The following is a 23,343-nucleotide window of genomic DNA, read 5'->3' as shown; positions in this document are numbered from 1 at the left end:
CTCCCTTTATTTCCCCAACTACCCCTGCTAGTCCCCTCCCCATTTCTGACTTAGTTTAGGTGGCCATTTTTAACTTGATCTAACCTCCTGGAATGTATGTACCCAGGCATGGTGCATTATCATGCAAGTTGTTTCACATGGGTACTAATAAAATGTTTACACCATCTATTGGTGCATTTGGTATATGCCACTCATTTTACAAGAGAGCCTGGTTTACAAGACTGAAACAGATTTGGGGGTTTTTTTGGTATTGGTTATATTTCTTTGCTTAAATAGCTAGTTACTCAAACTTGAGAGGAAGAAAGTGAATAAAATGAATAAAACTGTATTGTAACTGGGTGCATGGCTCAGGGGCTGCAGCTCAGCTGCAGACAGTTGAAAGAGGATTGCCTGCGTGCCTGTCTAGGAGGGCTGTGCCAGCTGATGGGGATGGTTGGATGGCCCCTGAGGAAGTTAAGTCCCCAGAGAAGGTTGAAAGGAGAGAGAAGGAAGGTGGAGGTGTTGAGGAGGCATCATAGAGCCAGGGTTACTCAGTGTCTGGAAAAGGACTGCAGGGTTTTATTTAATTACTTATTGTTTATGTACTTGCTTGTTTATACTTTGTTATTTCCTGTGGGGACAAGTTTGCCTTAGGGAAAATAAAAACTGTATTGTGAAAGTGATAGCCTGCCACATGTACTTTATGGCAAAATTATTCAAAATTTTGGGGGAACATATCTGGAAATTCTGGACCTGGTTTATTTTAATTAAAACATGCATATTCATAATAACAGATTAAATCTCAATATAGTAATTCCTGTGATATTTTTGCATTAGTAAAATATATTTTACTTTGCTCAGATTGGCAGATATTTAATTGCACATGGTCAATACAAACAAGACAGAATGTTTGGTGGGGTGGAGGAAGAAAAGACTGATTTGTGAGTTGTAGTGCTTGGCGAAAGAATGTAAAGGGTAAATGTCTGTGGCTTAGAACAAACACATGAGGATGCACTCCATGCTAGCCATGGTGAGCACCTCAAGTGTTGAGGCATGAAGAGTTAGAGATGATATTCTTTTTAAGTGAAAACCTACAATGTAGAGCATAACCTGACCCTTGCCATGAAGCTTCTATCCCACTCTACACCAAATTGTGAGATAAAATATGCAGGAAAAGAAAAATAAATCTTGAAAAATATTCAAAAGGTTGAATGTATAAAAGCTTTTTGCCACTTTCTTTTGAGAATAAAGACTGTTTGGACCAACTTTATTATAGAGATCTGAAAATACTGTTTCTATACACAACAATGTAACTTCTTTAAGTTTTTGACCTTTCAGGACTAACAGTAAATATTGTGCCTCTGTGGAAAACTGAGAATCTCTTTTCAAGTTTATGTGAAACTACCCATTTGTGGATCAGGTGAGCTGTACAATACTGGACCTCAGATCTCTCACTGGTACATGATCCAGTGCTCCCTGTCCTAGGCTTTGGACCAGTGCAACTTTAGGCAAGGGAAATTTTCAACTGCCTGCCTTAAAGAATAGGGATGCTTTAAGTCCCACCCCCCTTTGGCTGTCTTCTTTTTCTTTTCTTTTGTTATGCCTGAACTCACTGCTCCACTGCAGCTTCATAGATTTCATAGACATTTGGGCTGGAAGGGACCTCGGAAGATCATTGAGTCCAGCCCCCCGCCCAAAGGGGAGGAAGTGGTGCTAGGAGGACTTACCTAGAATTGGCATTATATTTTTTTTAAAGTGTAATTTTTATTGTTATCATACAAAGCATACTTATTCTGGGATACATGTGGATAAATATGTGATGGCAAGAGCCTCATCTTAATATAAGGGAATTGAACTTAAAAGCCTTGAAGAAGTAGGTGAGAATGCTGTATGCCTTGGAGAAAGCATTCAGCACTTGAAGGAGCATGTGCCTCCTCTATATATATATATATATAAAGGAGATCATGAATCAGCACTCACTCTCTAGACCCGTGAGGCTTTAAACATGATATCTATCTATCTATCTATCTATCTATCTATCTATCTATCTATCTATCTATCCCAGGTCTGCTGGAGAGCGCACTGGGGGTTCTCTGTGCCCCTGTGGCTTGGCGATCAGCTGCGGGGGACCCCGGGTGCCCCCCCCCAGACCCAGGAGGCACCAGTCACTGAGCTGGGGGAGGTGGGGGTACAGGGGCCCTCCAGCATGCTCCCTGGCGTCTGGCACTTCTGGGTCTGCTGCCAAGCACACTGGAGAGCCCCCCGTGCTTCTGTGGGATGCTGCATCTGCTCCAGCACCACAGGGTTCAGAGCCCCTGCTACCTAGAGGTATGTAGAAAAACCATTTAAAACTGTATCTATGTCCGAATCACTGAATCTGTTGGAATTGATTTGGAGAGATTAAAGGGTCCTCTGATTTGATTCAGATGCAGATATTTGGCCACCGAATCAGGTCAAATCTCTACCAAATCGAATCAGGGACTGAAGCTTCACACAGCCCTAATATATAGATATCTATCTATTCCCCCCCCACTTACATAAAATAATGTTTAAAGCTTCTTGGCTGTAGAGTCTGAGTGTTGATTCATGATCTCCTTTATATTTGTGTAAATCAGGAGTAACTGTGGAGTTAGATAAGTTGCATTAGTATAAAAATGGGTGCAGGTGAGATCAGAAGTGGGCCATGAGTTTTCTTAAAAGTAAATGTGATCTTGGCTGCATTCCCAGTGGACAATAGTCTTGATCACTAATTTCACTGCCAACAATAGATGTGCTCTTGGTGTAAAAGATTAGGCGTAGTTTGGAGGCAGTCTAAAGCTGTGTTAGCACAAGGACTATGTTAAATTGATGGAAAGCTGCTTTACCCTCTAGAGTGTTTAGATAATATTAAAGACCCTTCAGATGTGGGCAAAATCAGTTGGTGGGGCAGTTAAGCTTCCCAGGCATTGTAGCATTCTGCAGTGACTTGTGGATACAAAGATCTTCTGTTTCCAGGGTTTTCAGTCCTTTAATCTTCACAGGCACAGATGTTCAGGCAGGGTTTTTAATACAAAGAACGGAAACTGAAATCATCTAAGCTGGTAGTATTTACACTTACCATGTACTGTAAAATTCAAACAGTTTACTACATCTCTGATTAAAGGCTTCCAAAAATGCACTGAAGGATTAAAATAGCAGAGCACACTAACCAGGCAAATGTACACATATTGTGTAGTGATATTTTGGTTGGCCTCTGCTCCATTCTTCTACCAGTCACTAGAGATCTGAGCAATTGCTATCTGCAAGTTCATGGATTTGTTTGCTAAGCACTTCTGAAAAAGTCACAATTTTTTGTAGCGTGTTTCTTATAATTGTTATTACACTATAAGTTTCTCTTGTTCTAAGTGAACTTTTATAATGTACATTCTTCAGACTTATAGCCAGAAATTTTAATACTGAGGGGAAGAGGTCAATCTTTGGGATGCATTTGAATGGAGAGAGAAATGTTATGGTTGTAGATGAGTGCACAACACTGACGGGGTACTCAGGGCTGGCCAGAAAACAAGAATTCCATTTTGCAACCCCCCCCCACCCCCCAATTTAAATTGAAGCTTCAAAGATTTTTTTGTTCCAGTGCAGAAAGAAAACAAGTATTTTGTGAATGTATTTATTTATTTATTTTTGTCATGAACAGGAACATCCACCCCAGAAAAGCTAGAAGTCTGGTACTTAGCTGACAGTCACTTAGGATGCTGGAGACTCCAACTTGTTCACCTCTTTGAATCAGGCAGTTTTAGAAACCAAGGCCAATGGAACACATTTGTTTAAAGGCACAATGGGATCTCATCCCCAATCCCAACACTCGTGCATCCTGTGATGCTTACATGTGCATGACTAAATGTGCAATTTTTGGGATCAGGAATCAGATCCCAACAGCATCATTACTACTTGCCCATGAAGAGGGAGCCCAGAATCCTGGGCTTCCCTTGCAGTGGAGAGTTGAAAGCTGAGTGCCCGCAAGCTGGCTGAACCTGAGCTGTCTTGGGGTTGGGACTGATAATCAGGGGATTGTTGGTTGCATCCCTGCAACTGCATTGAAACCATTTGAGATTGCTCTGCAATCCCTGTTGGTTCCAGACTCATGCATAGCCAGAGGACTGGGATCTACAATTGTAGGTTCCAGCCCCAGGACTGTACTGGAGCTGCTTCAAGACTCCAGTGTGGTACCTGGTTGGAGCCAGTTCAGACTTCTGTGCAGTCCTGGGGCTGGGACCAACAATCAGGACTGACTGTTAGTCGTAGCCCTGGAATTGCCCTGGAGCCAGTTCCAGCCCAGGTGGAGTCCCAGGGCTGGGTCTGACTATCAGCTGATTGTTGGTCTCAGCCCTGAGACTGCCCCAGAGCTGGTTCAAGACTCCCATGTAGTCCTGGGGCCAGGACCCCACCAGAGTATTCAGCTGACTCTCATTACCCTGCTGCACATTCAATTTAAGCTCCAGTAGAAACCAGCCGTAAAAATGTTATACATTGGAATATTTTCATGGCCTGTTTCTCGTTTTGTCACACCATTAATTTGTTGAATGTGTGACGGGGTTATTGTTTATGGTGTGATTAACAGGGTAATTGCATCCTAATTGTAACATCTGCCAGTGATCTAAGTTAGACCATTGCCTGAGTGAGTGCTCTGTCTACCAGGCCATTGGCTGTTCTGTAGAGCTTTTCCTCCCTTTAAATTCCAGGCCAGATTTGAGAAGCTTCCAAATGAGTATTTTGTTGAAGTTATGTTTCCGTAAAGAGTTTTGGTTTTGACAAATAGTGAGAAGCAAAATTTTATAGTTACCTTGGGATCCAGTATCTGCTCAATGGGCTTCTTATTATGCTACTGAAATACAAGTAATTGAATATTGCCATTTTTAATGATCCAATATGACTTGGGTTAATTAAGTCTAGGTAGAGTTATGGGACTATCCAAACTGACATAAAATTAGGGCCCTGCTATGGCAGGTGAAGCTAACGTTTTAAGTGAATGCAAGTGAATTAACCCTTGAAGGATCCACATAAAACACACAAATCTACTGAGGTATAGGTTGTAGCTGTGTTGGTCTAAGGATATAGGCAGACAAAGTTCTTTGCATGAATCTGGTATCTTTTATTAGACCAACTTGAATAGTTGGAAAACAATCATTAAGCAAGCTTTCGGGTTCAAAAACCCTTTGTCAGGCTAAGGAAGTTTCAGCAGTTGGTGTGTGCTCTTCCTGGATGGAATGAAAAGTAAAGAAGCCTGACTGCCTGTCTTGTATGCATACCAGCCCAGCCTCTGGCTACAGCAGCCAGCACCTCCCACAGGTGGCAGCTGGTACTCAGGCACTGTTGGAGGAGCAGGGGGCTGTGGGCCATGGCCCTAGCTCCATTGCCCTTGCAGCTGGACACCCCCTCCAGCAGTGCTGGAGTGGGGGGCAAGGGGCTGCAGGTCATGAGTGAGGAGCACCAGCAGGTGTAGGAGGGTGGGAGGCTGTGGGTTGGAGTGAGGGGCACTGTGGGTTAGGAGTGAAGGGCACCAGCAGGGATGTGGGGGTTGGAAGCTGTAGGTTGGGTGTGAGGTGCATCAGCAGGGCTGGTGGAGCTGTGGCTTGGGAGTGAGGGACAAGGGCATGGGCAGGGCCCGGGCACTAAAATATCAGGTCTGCTCAGCACCACACAGTGGCAGGGGGGACAGCCACAGCTGGAGAGTGAAGGGGGCAGGGGGAGCTCTGATTTTATAGGTTAAACAAACCAAAATCAAACACCAAAATATATCGGTATTTAGAATCTATTTTATTATAATGATCGAGGCACTGACAGGCTTCCAAACTGCTTTAGAATTGTAAATATATAGATAAAACACTGTGTTCAGCTAATACCTATATGTATAGTGGCATTTCATTTTAATTGCAGAAAAACATAGATTTGGGGGGTTTGAACTGGAGAATTTGGAATTTTTAAGCAGAGAAAACCAGGATCCTTAATATTAGAAAGATGAAACATACTTTAAATAAGAGCTTGTGTAATAATAACTGAAGTGAAAAAATGATAGTGATTTTACTTTTGATCATAGAATGTCTTGCTACTCATAACCCATGTCCCACTAGCCCGTCCTGGGATGCTATGTCTCTTTTCCTTATATCTGCGTAGGATGAAAAAGCATTTTTATTAGTGAATCAGCTAGACCAACTTAGCATCTTCCAGAAGGATGAATAGTATTTGCTAGTCGAGTAAGTTCACAGCAATACACTGCTGGACTTTCACATCAGGGCCTTCTGACCACTTTTCCTGTCATATAATTTTTCATTATTTGTTCCTAACTCGTGACTTGCACCATCCATCTAGGCTTAATGTTGCCTCTCAAGTACATGCAAGTAGTCAAAAATAAAAAAAGTAGTTAACCATTAAAAATGTGATTTAATCCTTTTCTTGTAATTTAATGTTTTCATTTCTTCAAATAGTTCTGCAAATTCTTTGTGGGCAATTGCGAGGGTGGGTAGGTATAATGACTTTGTGTGATGAAGATTTATATGGCAGTTGAAAACGGCTGGATCCCTCAATTGTTGCTTTCCATAGAAAGGATTTCTTTTGTTGTGGGTGTTTTGCAGACTAACATTGAGTTTTAAGAATGTTAGCGGAAGCCCATGGAAACATGCTTTTTACCTTACTACTTTTTTTTTTTTTTAAAGAGAATTAAGTTGTTTTAAGAATCTCCCTTCCTTTATAAGAAAAAGCCAGAAGTTCAAATTGGGTTGGTCTGTAAGATCTGCAGGATGTGTCTTGCCTTGAAATTTCTTCTGTGGTCCACCCAACCAGAGCTTGTTACTATAGCTCCTGGAGTAGGTGAAAAGAAAACAGTGAAAAATACAATGCAAAAGAAGAGAAGAAGATTTTTATCCACGTGGAAAACATTTAACTGCTTTCCATATCTTTAGTTTCCTTTGTCATCATCCCCCCTTCTATTTCTTGCAAAATGCAGCCTGTTTGCCTCCCCTGGTTAGCTGTTTTTTTCACAGAGGACTTTATTAAAAACACATTGTCACAACCTACCCTTTGGATATGTATGTACAGCTTCCATTTAATTCATTGCGTGTTGCATCTGCATATCCAAGAACTCAGTAAACGTGAAACTGTCTTTTAATGTATACTGTGAATTATACAGGATGTGCAATGTAGCCACATTTATGCTCTGATAGGAATCCTTTCTCCCCCTCTGTTTGATTTCTCAATTGTAGTGTTGTATAGGGTTTGTATAAATTAGGTATTTACATCTCCCCATATACGTAACATAGTTGTTTAATTCGTGCAAGCACAAAAACAGTATGACATTATATATCTGTTAAAACTAAGTATGTTGTAAATAATGTATTGGCACAGAATGATATGTTGTACCACAGTGGTTAAAGGAGACTGCCAAGTCTCTCAAATATAGCATGCAGCTTCCACTTCAATGAAGACTGGTATTTTGGAATTTAAGAAGCAGAAATTAGAATACCTTATTCCTGGCTACTTAATTCACATGCAATCCTTTTTAGGTGCAGAGGAGCCAAACTTTAACTTGCTGAAAAAGTACAGTGGTAGTTTTAATGCATCATGACAAGATCAGCCTTGGAACTATACCTGCGCCCTGCAGGGCCAAGTCCTGCCTGCTATTTCAAGGAAGAATCTTGGCCATTGCTGCTCATGAAGGGAGGTCAGACTGTAAAAAGGCTTCTCATTCCTCCAGTTCTGTCAGCTGGATTTCAGCACAGAGAGAACATTACAGCTATGGAGGTTAGTCAGATTGCAGCTAGTTTCGTTATGAAGTAAGCCAGTATATCCACACTGTTTTCTTTTGGATAAAGAAAGGTGACCAGATCCTTCTAACATATGCCAAACTCTGCTATTTAGGAGACTTTGGAGTTCATTTCCTATGGTGAGACTTCAGTTGATTTCTTCACTAACACCTCAGTTAAATACTTAAGCGCGTGCTTAATTTTAAACATATGAAAAGTCTTTCTGAAGTCAAATGAGACTTAAATAAGGAATATACTTATATACATAGCTGGATTTAGGCCAGAATGTCTTGTTTACTTGAACTCTGTTCATTTTTCATTGAACTGCATCAGCTTCAGGTATTCAAAAATCAATGGTTAAATATAATATGATTATTTTAAAAAACATAACAAATCTTGAATTCTTTCTCTTTGCCTCTTAGTGTTTCTTGGGGTATATGTGTTCAAGATTTTATTTGCATTTATGAGGCTAGAAGCTTGTATTTGAGGGGGAAGAAGACAGCTGAGTTTCTCCTTGGCTCCAGAACTAGGGACAAAAATTGCACATAATTCAATATAAGTGATTGGAAACTGGTTCAAATCTGTAACACAACTGAAGTTCAGCGCACATAAGCCGTTGCCAAAATGGCTGAAACCAATTTAAGATAAACCTGGATGGATGCAGTATCAGACATAACTGATTTGGGTTAAATCAGTTTATTGAACTTCTGTCCTAGATGACCTCCAGAATCAAGTTAATTCTCAGTCCCCCAGCATCCCACGATGCTTTTTACCTCCCTGCAATCCCCCTCTTGTAGTGTGGGTGGGCTAGCCTTGGCCCAAGCTGTCTGCTCCAGCCAAGCAAGGAGGTATGCTTTAGCATCCCCTGGCTTCTGGCCTGTGCTACTGCATGCATGTGGCTGCATTTCTGGAATCAAAAGTGAATGTCTGTTCACTTGCTTATCAGTTCAATCTATGCAGCTTAAACTAACCTTTGAAGATTGAATTGATTCAGCCTCAGGTTTTTGACTGTCCGTACGTAGCCCAGGAGCTAAAGTGGTGGGTATGAATCTTGTGATCAAATTGCAGGGGTTGTCATTGGGGTGCCTGTCCCTTTGGATTTATGGCACATTATAACCTGCCTGCCATCCGCTAACCCTAGGTAACCTCTCTCTATATTTTACCAGCTACATTCTGTCACCAGGTCAACATTTCCCTCTTTCTCTCCTTTGCACCTATTGTCTCCCATGGTCTCTGATCCTCAGTGCCATGCATTTACATTTTCACAGACCTGTATTTGCATATTGGCTTCTATTCCATCCAGGAGAGCACAAAACAGCAGACTCTCCCTATGCCTGAGGAAAAGTGTTTATGCCTGAAAGCTTGCAAAGAACATTTTTTTCCATCTATTTAGATGGCCTAATAAAAGATATCACATTTATCCAAAGAACCTTGTCTGCCTTGGTCCTTTATTCATATTTGGTACTCTACAGTTGTGCTGCTTCATTGTTTATTGTCTTTTGCTGAGCCTTCTCTATTCTGCTACAGTTTTCATTAGTTTTCAGTTATTGGTCAGGGAGCATTAGGCCCCCTCTACACGTTACATTTATTATGCAATTACTCGGTTAATTGCACCATTTATTTACACTGGCTACATGTGCAAATTATTTACATCAGCTACTATCACACTGTAAGAAAGTCCAACCAGCTATAAAGTTATTGTTGGAAAATAACTTTATGGCTGCTTTCTATTCAGCTTTAATTTGCATGTATAGCCTGTACCCATATGTCTGGGAGCCCTGTCAGCTTATTGGAGTTCCCAGCTGTGGGGGACCTATGTGCACCCCAAAGCCTGGGAGCTCCCAGCTGATGGTGGCTCCTAGTCACAGAAGTATATGCCCCAAGTTTGTGAGACTGCAACTGTTACAGTGTCCCAGGTACAGGGGTTGTCTGGAGCTCAAATGCAGTCTCCGTGCTTCAGGGACCCTTGAGGGACCCCCGTGGCTGGGAGCCCTGTCAGCTGAGGGGGCTCCCGGCCACAGGAGTTTGCTGCTTGCTGGTGTAGGGTGAGTCAGGATTGGGCTCCCCTGGCACTGGCAGTAAAGCATGATGGAATCTGTCATGATGATCATCCTATAGTCATGCCTCCTGCCATGCATATGTGGCATAGCAGGAAGTGCGATTGTATGGATCAAGCATCAGATTCCATCATACCTGTACCTGTACATAAAATAAAAAATGCTGGGCACCTGACAACTCCAAGCTAATTCACTGGGGTTATGTCAGTTTAAGTTAGGATTGGTCCTGAAATGTGTTTTGTGGTTTTATTCAACAGGAATAGGTTAATTCACAGATTAGTTCCTTTTGGTAATGTCCAACATTTACAAATACCTGCTGAAAGTTGTATGTAAGATTTAAAACTTCTCACAATATCAGTCCAAACATTTTAAGCAATTTTGCTGGCTGCATATTTCATAATGCTACAGGATGACTAGGAGCAATGGCTTCAAGCTTCAGTGGGGAAAATTCAGGTTGGATATTAGGAGGAACTTTCTGACTACAAGGGTGGTCAAGCATTGGAACAGACTAGCTAGAGAAACTGTGGAATCTTTATCACTGGAAGTTTTCAATAGCAGGTTAGTGTAACTGTGACCTGTGGACCCACATGGAAGGTGGCCATGAGGTTCTTGCCTGCAGGTTAGTCATGCACTCTCCGATCCCCTTCTGAACCTCCCCTTTCTCCACTCAAGTGCCGTTCCTTGATGCAAGACAGTATTTGAGAAAGTTGTCTGGTGTCTTAAAAGGGGGAGTCTGGTGGTATTTCCCCTATCTAGGCTAAGTCTCTGGTGCTACTCCTTGTTCTCTTTGTTCTAGTCTTGGCTCTATAGGCCCTAATTGTCTTATAGGCAATAATGGTTGTTGTCTATTGAGTATGTATATTTTGCACTCTTTTATCAGTGGACCTTGCCCAAAATGCATAATTCTCATGCTGTTCTGCTTTACCCACATATTATTAGGAAATTAGTTTTTAATAAAGATGGTTTCCACTGTTGTTCTTGTGTTATCTCTCTGGGACAAGAACCCCACAGATAGAGGAGACTGGTGACAAAGATGGGATTTTAGTAGGTAGGATTGCATCTAGTACTTCAGTAAAAAGAAGACTTGCAGTGATCTGTGCTGCAAGGAGGAGAGGGCTGGGACCCTTTTCCTCCCATGTGCTGGTCTGTGCAGTTGATCACTATAATATGGATTCTGTGGGCCACATTGAAGAATTCGATATGACCATTCCATCTACCTGGGATTCTTATGCTAACTGGTTAGGCTTGTATTTGGAAGCTAAAAAGTACTGATGATAACTAGCAGTGTGCAGTGCTACTGAGTGTCATTGGCTCAAAGACTTTTCAGATTATTTGCTCACTTATATCCCTGGCCGAGCCTCATAACAAGTCATTGCACAAGATGCTCAAATTGCCAAAAAAAATCACTATGCAACAACCCCGTTAAAGGGCAGTGTCCACTAAGGGTAGGACTGAGGAGTCTTTCACTCAAGAGTTGCTAAGGGTCAGAGAGTAAACTTACTAGGAGGAGAATGGTTTGAGCCCTTGGGTACCAAGTTAACAGGAGTGCACACCCTTAGATGGACACCTTACAAAATGTCATGAAGGATTTTGGATAGATTTTTGATGAACAGCTTGATGTCTATAAAAGCCAGCCTGTATCATTTATGTGGATCTGACTGTAGCTCCCATTTGAGTGAAGCCTCGTTATGTTGTCTTCACTCTTCATCAAAAACATGATGCAAAGATTGCTTAGCTTGTGGAACAAAGTGTCCTAGAAGGAAATTTAAAGTCAATATGGGTTACTCTTTTCATACCTACCCCAAAGCCAAAGAGTCGTATTTGTTATGTGCCAACTACAAGTGTACCATTAATAGGTGCTACAGAAACACTCATACCAGATTCCTGCAGTAGACCAGCTCCTTGCCATTCTTGCTGGAGGGAAGGTTAGACTTGGTACAAGTGTTTCAACAGCTTTCTGTGGATGATCAAACCACTGATGCACAACTATCATCCATAAAGGAGCCTTCCAAGCCAAGGGCCTTCATATTAGAGTAAGCATTGTACCAGTTTTCCAAAAGGTTATGGATAACTTAGTTGCAGGTTTTAAGGAAGTCATGCTATATTTTGATTATATTGTCATTGGAGCAGGGTCCATGCCAGAGCTAGTTATCCCGCTGGAAGAAGTGTTATGATGCATCTCCAATGCTGGCCTAAAACTCAAGAAAGATAAATGCACTTTTGGAGAAACCAGCATGGAGTTCCCAGAGTTCCAATTTGATGCAACCAGAATTCAACCAATGAAGGTAGAAGTCAACACCTAGAATCATAGAAGTAGGGTCATAAAAGGCAGTCAGGTTGGTTTGACGTGACCTGCCCCTAATGAAACCGTTCCGGTTGCCCTTGAGCATCATCCCTGAAGATCCAACGTTAGCCCAAGTACTAAACTGGGTATGAAGAGCAGGGCCTTTGGCAAAGGTCATAGATGAACTTAAGCCATTCGGTACACATAAACATGAACTTTCTGCCCTTAAGAAATGTCTGAGTGGGTAACTTGAGTGGTCATTCTTAATGCAGGTTGAATGCAAGTTCTCAATGCTCTTCATGAGGGATTTCTGGGGATTGCTCACATGAAAGCTCTTGCTAGAAGTCATGTCTAGTGGCCAAATATAGATGCTGACATCAAGTAAACAGTAAAGAGGTGTGAAACATGCCAAGCTACATGTTGCACATCAGCTAAGGCTCCAGTCCATCCTTGCAAATTGACCAGGACACTATCATCTCAGCTGCACATAGATTTTGCTGATTCTTTCCAAGGCAGATATTCTTTATTGTATTTCATTCTTTCTCAAAGTGGCTGGAAGTTATTTCTGTCACATCAATGACTTTATGCACTATAATCTGATTTTAAGGGGAGCTGTTCGCAATGCATGGTCTTTCAGATGCCTGTGTGTCGGACAATGCTGTACAATTCACTTCTGAAGAATTTAAGTTTATGGGAAGGAATATTATCCATCACACCACATCCATTTCTACCTGTCATCAAATGGCCAAGCTGAGTGGATGCTCCAAATTACTAAAGATGCAGTGAAACAAATCATTGATGGTGACTGGAACCAACAATTAACTAATTTCTTACTACTATAGTATGCAACTACATCCACTGTTACAAGCTGCATCCCTGCAGAACTACTAATGAACCACGAGCTGAAAACACGCATGGATCAGCTCCACCCAGATTTGGTAGCCAAATATCAGGCTATGCAAGAAATCCATTTCTCCAAGAACCAAGATGTTTCACGTATAAGAACCTTGGAACAAGATGAACCTGTATGAATCCAAAATTACATAACTGGGCCACAGTGGGTTCCTGCATCTGTCCTTGGAGCTAGAGGCCCAGTGTCCTATAAGGCCAAGACTCCAGATGCAAAGGCACTTTGTGGGCCTGTTGACCAGATGCAGGTTTGGGTCTCAGATAATGTGACCTCTGCAACATGAGAAGGCTTTGCACTGCTGATGGAACTGGATCTGACAAGTCCATCAGCTGCTCTTTTAGATCCATCAATCCTTCCAGCTGTTGAAGTTACTCTACACTAGCCAAAGAAACTTACTTCTGTTGTCAGTGAAAGGTTGGTTACCCCTGAAATTGGAAGATGGGTCACCATCCAACCCAAATGCTTACAGGAATATGTTATCTGGGGTGGGAGGAAGGTTGTTGAGTATTGAGTGTCTTTATGTATTTTTTTTGCACTGTCAGAGGGCACTGTCCAAATTACATCATTCTTGTGGTGTTCTGCTTTACTACAGTATGCATACAAATATTATTAGGAAGGTAATTGTTGTTAATAAAGATGGTTTCTGTTTTTGTGTGATTTCTTTGGGACAAGAACTTCACAGATGCAAAAACTGTGGTCTCCAGCCGCCTCTATAGCCATACCCATGCCTCAGGTTTTACCCAGTCTCTATTTACTGGGTCTCATAGTTTCAAAGATTGTTAGAGGCTTGAAGGAACCTTGCAGATCATTGGGTCCAGCCACCCCATTCTAGGCAGGAAGACCCCAGTGAAGTGACTGTCCAGTCTCCTTTTGTAAACCTCCAGGGTAGGTGACTGCACCACCTCTAGAGGGAGCTTATTCCACAGTCTGGGCACCCTGAATGTGAAGAAGTTTTTCCTGGTATTAAGCCTGATGTGGTCTTCCAGGAGTTTATATCCATTGGTCCTGGTCTTCCCCAGGGGTGCCCTAGTGAACAGTTGTTCACTGAGCTCCTGATGCACTCCTCTGATACAGAGGTAAGCCGCTATCACGTCCCCAGTCAACCTTCTCTTCTTTAGGCTAAACAGGCCCAGGTCCCTGAGCCTTTCCTTGTATGGCTTGCCTTGTAAGTCCCTGATCATATGGGTGGCTTTTCTCTGGACCCTCTCAAGTTTTTCCACGTCCTTATTGTAGTGCAGTGCCCAGAACAGGATGTAGTACTCAACTGCGGTCTCACCCATGCTGAGGACAGTGGGAGTATCACTTTCTTAGCTTTACATAAGATGCACTGGTTGATGCATGCCAGCGTGTTATTTGCCCTGCTGGCCACTGCATTGCACTGATGGCTTATGTTCATGTGGTGGTCAATCATTATCCCTAGGTCCCTTCCAGCCATGGTGCAGGTCAGGCTGTCACCTCCAAGCCGGTATATATGTTGAGGGTTATTTGCCCCCAGATGGAGCACCTTACATTTAGAAGTGTTAAACTTCATCTGGTTCTGGTCTGCCCATCTCTCTAGCCTGTCCAGGTCCTACCATATCAGCAACCTATCTTCTGGCTTGGCCACACTGTCCCATCTGTGAACTTGGCCAGCGAGCTTTTCACTCCCCCATCCAAATCATTGACAAAGATGTTGAAAAGCACCTGTCCAAGCATGGACCCCTGAGGGACACCACTAGCCACTTCAGGCCAGGACGACACAGATCTGTTCATGAGAACTCTCTGGGTCCTACCCTGTAGCCAGTTTCCCATCCATTGAACTATCAAGCAGGTGAGCCCACAATCTTCCAGTCTCCTGACTGTCCTCACTTCATTCCTTGGGTCCTTGACTCTGACCAGCCACACCTCTTGATTCCAGCCACACCTCCTTGGGCCTTATCTCTGCAGTCTCAACCTTCTTGTTTCTCAGCCCTGTGGCTTCAGCCCCTCTCCACTCAAGCTTGCTTCTTTGGGAGGGGGGAGAGAGGGAGAAAGAAAAATTGCAGCATGCAGAGCACTCTGCTATGCACCCTCCTAACAATTCTTCACAGCTGCTCCTGGTCCTCCAGTGGTTATAAGTGGAAAACAGGATCCCACTTGGTTAACATAAAGAGTCCTCAACAAAAATCTCAGCCCCCTTTGGGTAAACTCAAATAGTCCTCAACCAGATCTTCACCCCTTCAGTTGCATTTACAAGCTAGTGGAAGCCCTTCTTCTCTTGGCGGATGTGAGCTTCTCATACCTTGCAGGAGAGCTCTGTTCTCATCTTACCTTCAGGGCCAGAGTGTCCCTCTGCCCTGGAGCCAAGCAGGTCAGCCCCTCCCCTCCCCTCCCATTCAGCTGATTCCTGTCACTCAGCTCTGCTGCAGAGATTTCCCATTATCTCATTTTAGAGCCCCTGCCATAGCCTGGAGTCGGCTATTTCTCATTTGACTGTCCCTGGTTTTGCTTGCAGCCTGCAGCTTACCCTGGATCATTGGTCAGGGTGTTCTGTTCACCCTAGCAGCTGGGATCTCTGCTGCTCTAGCTGTCACCTCCCAAGACTGCCTCCTGCTGCAGGTAACTTCCTTTCTCTGTTTTGTAGCACTGTGGACCTCCTGGGAGTCAGGTTCTTGCTTTCTGGGTCCTTGTCTTCTCCGGGTAACAAAGACCCTCATTTTAAAGTGGCCTTTACAGGTCTTTCTGGTCTCTCATCTCTTTCCGCGTAACATCGCCAGGGTTCCTTGTTACAATTAGACACTTGGCTGGGATACTTTAGTCAGGGATGATCCTGCCTTGAGCAGGGGGCTGGACTAGATGACCTTGTGAGGATCAAATGGGAACATTTCATTTCCCCCACTCTGAAAAATAGGGCTTCTAACTACTCTGTTACCTTGTAAGGTAATTGTAAAGTTTACTTTAATAATTGTGAAGATATTTGAAAAAGAGCTGTGTAAATTCTGGGTCATATCTGCTGTTGAAAATTGCCCTTTTCAGAGGATCCCCAGATTTGTGTACAAGTCCCAGTAACAAACCTAAACCAAGGTATTTTACCTTGTGCTTTTACTGTTAGTTTTGTTAATTTCTGATTTTAAATACCTAGGTTAATGCATTCAGTACTATGTCTAGAATAATTTTGTTGCTGAGATTAAGGTGTACAGAATTATTTTCCCTCTGCCTTTAGCCATTTAAAGCATTGTTTTAACTGAAAGACACCTGCTGTATTGAGGACTAGCAGCCAGGAAGGTCTCTGTAGCAGGTCAGTGCATGTCATTCTCATACCTTTCTCTTTCTATGCGATGAAATGTCTCATTTTTAGTGGTGGCTTGAGCTGTCTGCAAACTAATGGATTCTAAATTGCCTGGATGAATGCCTGTGGCTTTTTAAAAAGGTTTAGTGATTCACCATAAAAACCAACTACTAAATAAACCAGGCCAACGAAACTTTATTTATCTCTGGACTTTTATGACAAATACATTTATCTGGGGTCAGGTCAAAAGAAAGATGATGGGCCACTTTCCTAATCAAACATCCTGTAGTTTTATATTTATTTCAAGGCTGTGTTAATGTAGAGTTTATATGACTTTTCAGTGAAGAAACTGCAAATTGAGAAATAGCTCATTTGTCTGGCCACACTGTGAGCCAGTGCTGTTTGTTATTGGAAATGAATGCAAATGTAACAGCCAGAAACCAATACCTTGTTACGTATTGTTCATAATTCTGACATTATGTAGTTATTGGGTTGTACAGGCAATTGAATTTAAAAGGTTGATGCCAAATGGGTTACCCACAGAAAAAGAAAGTATTAAACTAAGAGCCATCTGCTCCTGTTTTCTATGCAACATTGCAGAAATGGAGAACACATCATATTAATACAGATGCTTTTTATTATTTGCTAGTTATAATTAAATGCTGTGTTTTATGTGGTTAGTGATGAAAGAGTGAGAGCAGCCTCGGAGGGGGGAAATGTTTCAGATTATGTAGACCACAACTGACTGTTACATAGCCCACCACAAACCCTAGCCTGGCAAGGGTTTGTATATTGTAATAGTGTGTTCAAGCCATACTCACGAACCACATTCCACTAAAACCTCCCATGTTTATAGCTCGTTGCTTTGTAATGTCCTGTGACTGGCTTAGGCAGTTTTCAGTTTAGTCATGATCTTTGACTGGAGAGTAGGCTGTAGGTGAAGGAAGTAAGCTGTTTCACACAAAACTGCAGTAGTCTATTTCCCTCACCCTGGATCAATGGGGAAGCAGATATATTATCCAGTTTCTGGTCTGCTCTTGAGGCAGTGCAGCAGTACCCAACCTTTTGCTTAGCTGAAACAGTAATAGAAACTAGGAGTGAGTAAAGTGGGCAGTATTTGATTTGGATTTGGACAGGTTTGGATCACAGTCCTGACTTGATTTGGCTGAATCTGAAGATTCAATTCTGATTCAGAGAATCAGTGATTCGGCTGTAGACACAGCTTTATATGTTTTTTCTACATACCTCGAGGTACCAGGTGTGGCTTGTGAACACTGAAATGGTGGGGCGGATAGAACATCCCACGGGAGTGTGGAAGTACTTTTGGTCCACTTCCAGGTCCACTGCTGAGCATATGGGGGACCCTCTTGCACCCCTCAGCTTGGCAATTGGCCATGGGGGACATTGGGTGCCCCCCCAGACCTAGGAGGGACCAGTAACTGAGATGGGGGGGTCCCCCACATGCTCAGTGGTGGACCTAGAAGTGGGCTGGAAGTACGTCTGGTCCACTTCTGGATCTGCCACTGCATGTGTGGGGGAGCACCCCCATGCTTCCTTGGGACGCTCCATCTGCCCCATCTCGGTATTCATGAACCATACCTGGTACCTTGAGGTACGTAGAAAAACCATATAAAGCCGTATCTATGGCCCAATAGTTGAATCTCTCCGAATTGAATCAGAGGCTTTTGATTCAATTCAGAGAGATAATGGGTCTCCTGATTTGATTTGGATGCGGAGATTCAGCTGCCGAATTGGGCTGAATCGTCTCTGAATTGAATCAGCAACCAAAGCTTCGCACAGCTCTAATAGAAACCCTGCCTGTAGTGAGAAATACATAGGCTAAAACAAGTTCACATAAGGTTGGTAAAACGTAGTCAAGACTATGTGGATTTTCTTCCATTCTCCCTACTCTCCTCTGCTTTTTGCCTTCTAGATGGCTTTGTCTCTAGGGCAGGGACTACACTTCACTCTGTGTGTCCAGCCTCTAGTAAACTGTGGGTGCTATTAGAATACAACAAAGAAAAAACAACTATGAGAGATGTGGAGAAGTTGCCCCTCTGCACAACTGGAAGAAAGGCCAATTGATAAATATTTTACAGCAAAAGTTTACTTAGGGTTAACTACAGGAGTGCTTTGAAAAGTTGGTTTTCCATCCTGAGTTTACCACTTGAGGATCACCCTTGTACAGCTGTAGGAAGAGAGGAGATGGATCAACATTTTTTAACTTGGTGCTTTCCAACTTCTGAGTGCATGGTGGCTGCAGGTCCCCTGCCATGCCAGGCCCCCCAACCATGGGTGCTCTCTCCCTCTCACCCTTAATCATGTTGGTGCCTCATGGCACCCCTTCTGCATTGTACCACACTGGGGGCCCCCTGCTGCACCAGTGTCTCTACACCATGCAGGTTCCCTTTTAACTGTAGGTTACTTCAGCCTAGGGTTACTTTGTCCCAGCCTGTCCCAGGGCCAGTGGCAAGCAGCAGAATCGGGAGGGAGGGGGAGCCCAGAGACTCTGGTGACAGCAGCAGGTGAGCAGTGTGGGGAGCAGCACCTGAACTGGAAACCTGGAATCCTCAGGTTAATTTCTCAGGATTGGACCTGGCCTGTGGGCTGCTATTTGGACAGCCCCGATTTACTCTAACTTTGTCACAAACAACAAAAATGTAACATTGGTCTTTTACATTTTCTTTTGAAATCATCTTGTGGTAGGTAACTTAAGGGTTTTTTTTCAAATTTCTCTTTCTTTCTGACTTTGCTATTGATGTGTAGGAAAAAAATAGAAAGTTTCCATCTTCACATTTCTGAACTTTGAATTGAGCAACATTTTCCATTGTGGAAGCCAAAGGGAAATCCAGCCCTGTTCAGAAAGTCGAAAAACAACTTTTGGTCTGAAGGTTTGATGGTTCTAGGAGAAATTAATTAAGGGATGCTGCCTCCTGTGCTAGCAGGGTGAAGCATAACAACTGATAAAGGCAACTAAATCCGTTCCTAGTTAGCTCAGTTTTTCCCTTCCATGATCCTGGAGAGAGTGGCTTTTAAAGAAAAATAGAGCTTTTTTTCTAGTAGAATTGGAAGTGCAGTTGTCTTAATTAAATCTGCTTGTGTCCTTAGGTTCCCCAGAGGATAGAGGAGCAAGGAGGTGCCTCTGAAGACAATGGTGCAGGAATCCCAGGTATATGGGGCAGTTGGGGCCCCTGGTCAGCCTGCTCTAGAAGTTGCAGTGGAGGGGTAATGGAGCAAACACGACCCTGTCTTCCAGCCTATTACCATGAAAGGAGCTATCACAGGCCAGGGCAACAGTACCCAGCCTCAGAAAGATCTGTTGTCCACCAGTATTCCCGCCATCGTGAAGACCCATTGACATCTTACTCTGGCCATGTTGTGTCTGCTATCCGTACGTCTGTGCCACTTCACAGAAATGGAGATCAATTACGGGCAGGCCTTCGGGCTTCAGTTTCCTCAGGAGGCCGCAATGACAGCCATCTAAACAGAGGAATGTTAAGAGGCAGCCGGCATTCACAGTCTCAAAGACAGAGCCCGAAGCCAGAAAAGAGGTACTGTTCAAGCTTTCAATCCAAAGCTTAATGTAAATTGTGAATTTGAAGACTGTGTCTAAATAGACTAGATGCTAAATGCACTAGATGCTAAATTTTGTTAATAGATGTCAACACCCATGGGATTAAACACATGCTACTTGCTGAAGAATGGCATAGGTTTATAACATCCACAAACTATTTTGGAAGGATGCCTCAGGGCATAGGTGGTGATATTGTAATATGATCACTGGACTATTCTAAAACCAACAGCAGGTGTGCTGTTGTGACAATTGCGCCTTTGTTGCCTACAGGCTATTTTACTATTTTCTTTTAAAATTTACTTTTGCAATCTATTCTTTGAAATCTTCATAGAAATCTTAGTAAAAGATAATTCAGCTGTGCCATTCAGTCTCAATAGTATCATTCCAATTCATACTTGCTGAACATTTTAAAATATTTTTTGATAAAAGATCAGACCAAGATTTTGTTTGGCTCACCTTTTTAAAAGGAAAATTTCAAGAACATTTTGGTTTTCTGCCTTTTTCACTTTTCACTTCTCTCCCACTTTAGTAGGGAAGAACTAATCCCCCCGCCAAAAAAAAAAATACTTTGAGGTGAATAGGAAAGATGTGTGGTTTTTTGCTTGTATTTTATGAAAAGGATGCACACAGAAGTACATCTCCCTGCTGTAACTCCGAACGCTTTGCAGGAAGTGTTCTGAGTTGCAATGATCCCCTGGACCAAACAGAAATTCACTCTTGGTTCCGGGGGGGGAGGAATCTAACTGTTGGCTTTGAGCCTACAGCCAGTTTAGTCTAGCAACAGCTCCTCCCAGCTGCCAGGCCACTCTGTTTTCAGAATGGGAGGGGAGAAAGAGAGCAGATGAAATTTGTTCTAGGGGGTCCACAGACGTGCTGGAGTGTGGGGTGGGTGAACTGGAGCTCACCAGCCTCAGAAGGGGGGCTCCAATACACCTGTCGCACTCTTCAGCAGAGGCTGAAAACCCTCTGGACCAAACTTCTTCTGCTCCCCTTTTCCCCTCCTATTCTGAAAACAGCTTGGAGACTAGCAGGGAGGCAGACACAAGTTACAGAAGGTGTTTTGTTCTGAAACATCTTCATCTCAACATTTTCACCTGATTAGCCATTTTTTAAGCAGTGTGCAGCTTTCTGTTTGATCATAGTTATAGACCACTTTCTGTGGTAAGATTAGGTGAAAATTGTCACTTCTGTCTGTGCCCAAAATGCTCATCTTGTTATTAGTATTCATTGTGACATCTGTTTATACTAATATAATAATGTTAAGAATTCAGTCTTTAAGCCCTGGATGGAAAGGGAATATTAAAGCTAAATTATTGAGCCTCTGGCTAGCAAATGATGGAATTTAATTTGTTCTTGACCAAATTTAAGGACTGACTTCATAAGCTGCTTTTCCTGGATTGGCCTGAGACCTTGTGCTATTAAGTGAACTTTAAGCACTTCCATTACTGATCTTTTCTTGTTCTGCTTTCCTTTTCTTTAACCTATGTGTTCCCTTTGTGTTGGCAAAGGGAATAGAAATATTGAAAACAAGTTTTCATAGGTATTTATACAAGTATTTGAACTATATTACTATTGTAGCTATATCAGAACAGTGTATAGTAGGAAAATGGGATCCTACAGGTGTGTTGACTTTGTCCAAACAAATAGTAAGAAATAATCCCTGTCCTAAAGAGATGTCAGAAAAAGGATGGGCAAGTAAATGAACCAAAGGAAAAAGGAGTGCATCTTGACCAAGGTCTTAAAGGTTAAAAGAAGAGAACACAGATTTCTTAATTCCCAGTTCAGTGCCAGGCTATATGTACCAGGCCCTATAGATTATAGTCCTGACAGATGGAGGTTGTCTGGGCAGGGTAGCATTTAAGAGACTAACTCAGTCAGAGAGGCATAAGCTTTCATAGGTGACTGCCTCTCTACTTAACAGTATGTAACAGATCCTTAAATTTGGCAAAGTAAATTTCGGAAGTAAACGATTTTTGTTACTGGGATAGGACAGCTGGGAGTGTTGTTACAGAATCCCGTTAAGTGCTGATTTGATTAGGTTTTTTAGAAAGACCCCACGTGTTTATGATCCTCCGTCTAACTAAAATTGATTGGGGTACATCTCCTATCAGGACAGCTTTGGAAATTTTCTGGAGGATTTTTTGGTGTGTAAGTTTTTAACCGTCGTACTCTGCAGGACTTCTGAGTTAATCAGCCAACCAGAGGTTTCCCTTTGTAAAGATGTCATAGTGACCTAAAAAAGAAATGGCTGGTTGGTTGGCAACCTCTGATGCTACCCTGAGGGAATCCCAGCCATACAGCCTGCCTTTCCATTCTGAAATGAATACTAGCGGCTTTGCACAGGCCTAATAACTGCTACCGCATTTCATCTGGTACCACAAAGGGGGTGTCTCTCTAAACAAGTTCCTATTTAAAATGCACTTCTGCGATGGATCCACCATCTTTGTAGCACCACAGACTCCCTGAATATATGGACACTCACTTTTTGTATGGGCATTTTTAGCACTATAAAAGTAACATTTGAGAGCATAGTAAGATGAAAAGAATCTGTTTCCAAAGGAAATACATTCCAACATTAATAGAAATCCTTCAGAGAAGCAAAATGCATTTATACCATTTGGAAAAAGTGGTAAAGTTTTCAGGCTGCTTTCAGGCAGCTGACCAGGAAAGTCGAGGAATCAGCAAACATGAGTAATAGCCTAACAAAATAGAAAATATATGTATTTACTTGAAAAGAAGATGATTCTGATTATAAGACAACCCCCACTGATTAGAGTCTGTGGAAAATTTACATATTTTTAATGATTTTACAGGTATAGAATCTAGTTGGAGGTTTGTCTTGTCCCCCTCCCATTGCTACAACAGAGAAAACAGACCTGGGGGTCAGGTAGTCCCCTTGCCGTCTACCCCCCAACCTTCTTCTCCCTTCATCCCCTTCCCCCTGTATGTACTGTCAGACCCTACTTTTAGCAGGGCTGTGCAAAGTTTCAGGTGCTGATTCAATTCAGAGATTTGACCTGATTTGGCGGCTGAATCTCTCAATCTGAATCAAATCAGGAGACCCATAAAAAGGTCTGAATCTATTTGAAGCTCTCTGAATAAATTCAGAAAAGATTCAGAGAGCTTTGGATATTTGGGCAGTCCCCGTTTGCCATTGCAGAAAGCTGGACCTAGACTCCATGCCAGTAAGTAGGGGATGGGGGAGAGGGGGCTGGACTAGGGAACAGAGGACCACTGGGGGATTCCTGCCAGGCCCCATCCTCTGCTTGCTCCCCCAACCCTCCTGAGTGCCCCCCAACCCCCGCCCGCTCTTGTAGCCCCCCCCTCGCATGGCTGCCCTGCCTGGCCCTAGCTCTCAGCTCCAAATAAAAATAAAAAAAATAAAAAGCCCCCACTCACTGCCCCACACTGTGTGGGGGGCTCCGACATGTCCCCCAGCCCCCACCCACTCTCCTATCCCCCCATGGCTGCCCTGCCTGGCCCCAGTCTCCCAGCTCCTAAACAAAAACAAACAAAC

General features: G+C 42.9%; 1 protein-coding gene across 1 annotated transcript in view; it reads left to right on the top strand.

Annotated features, from left to right (window-relative positions):
• THSD4 (thrombospondin type 1 domain containing 4) overlaps nucleotides 1-23,343 on the top strand; it is an 853,555-nt gene that overhangs the window by 28,901 nt on the left and 801,311 nt on the right. The window contains exon 3 of the mRNA XM_019504324.1: nucleotides 19,361-19,803. Coding sequence (XP_019359869.1) covers nucleotides 19,361-19,803 — 443 coding nt within the window. The remainder of the gene's footprint in view (nucleotides 1-19,360; nucleotides 19,804-23,343) is intronic.

Source organism: Gavialis gangeticus, unplaced genomic scaffold (assembly GCF_001723915.1).
Source record: "Gavialis gangeticus isolate Ggan-Ray unplaced genomic scaffold, GavGan_comp1, whole genome shotgun sequence".
Taxonomy (NCBI): Eukaryota; Metazoa; Chordata; order Crocodylia; family Gavialidae; genus Gavialis; species Gavialis gangeticus.
This window is presented reverse-complemented; position numbering and strand designations above follow the sequence as displayed.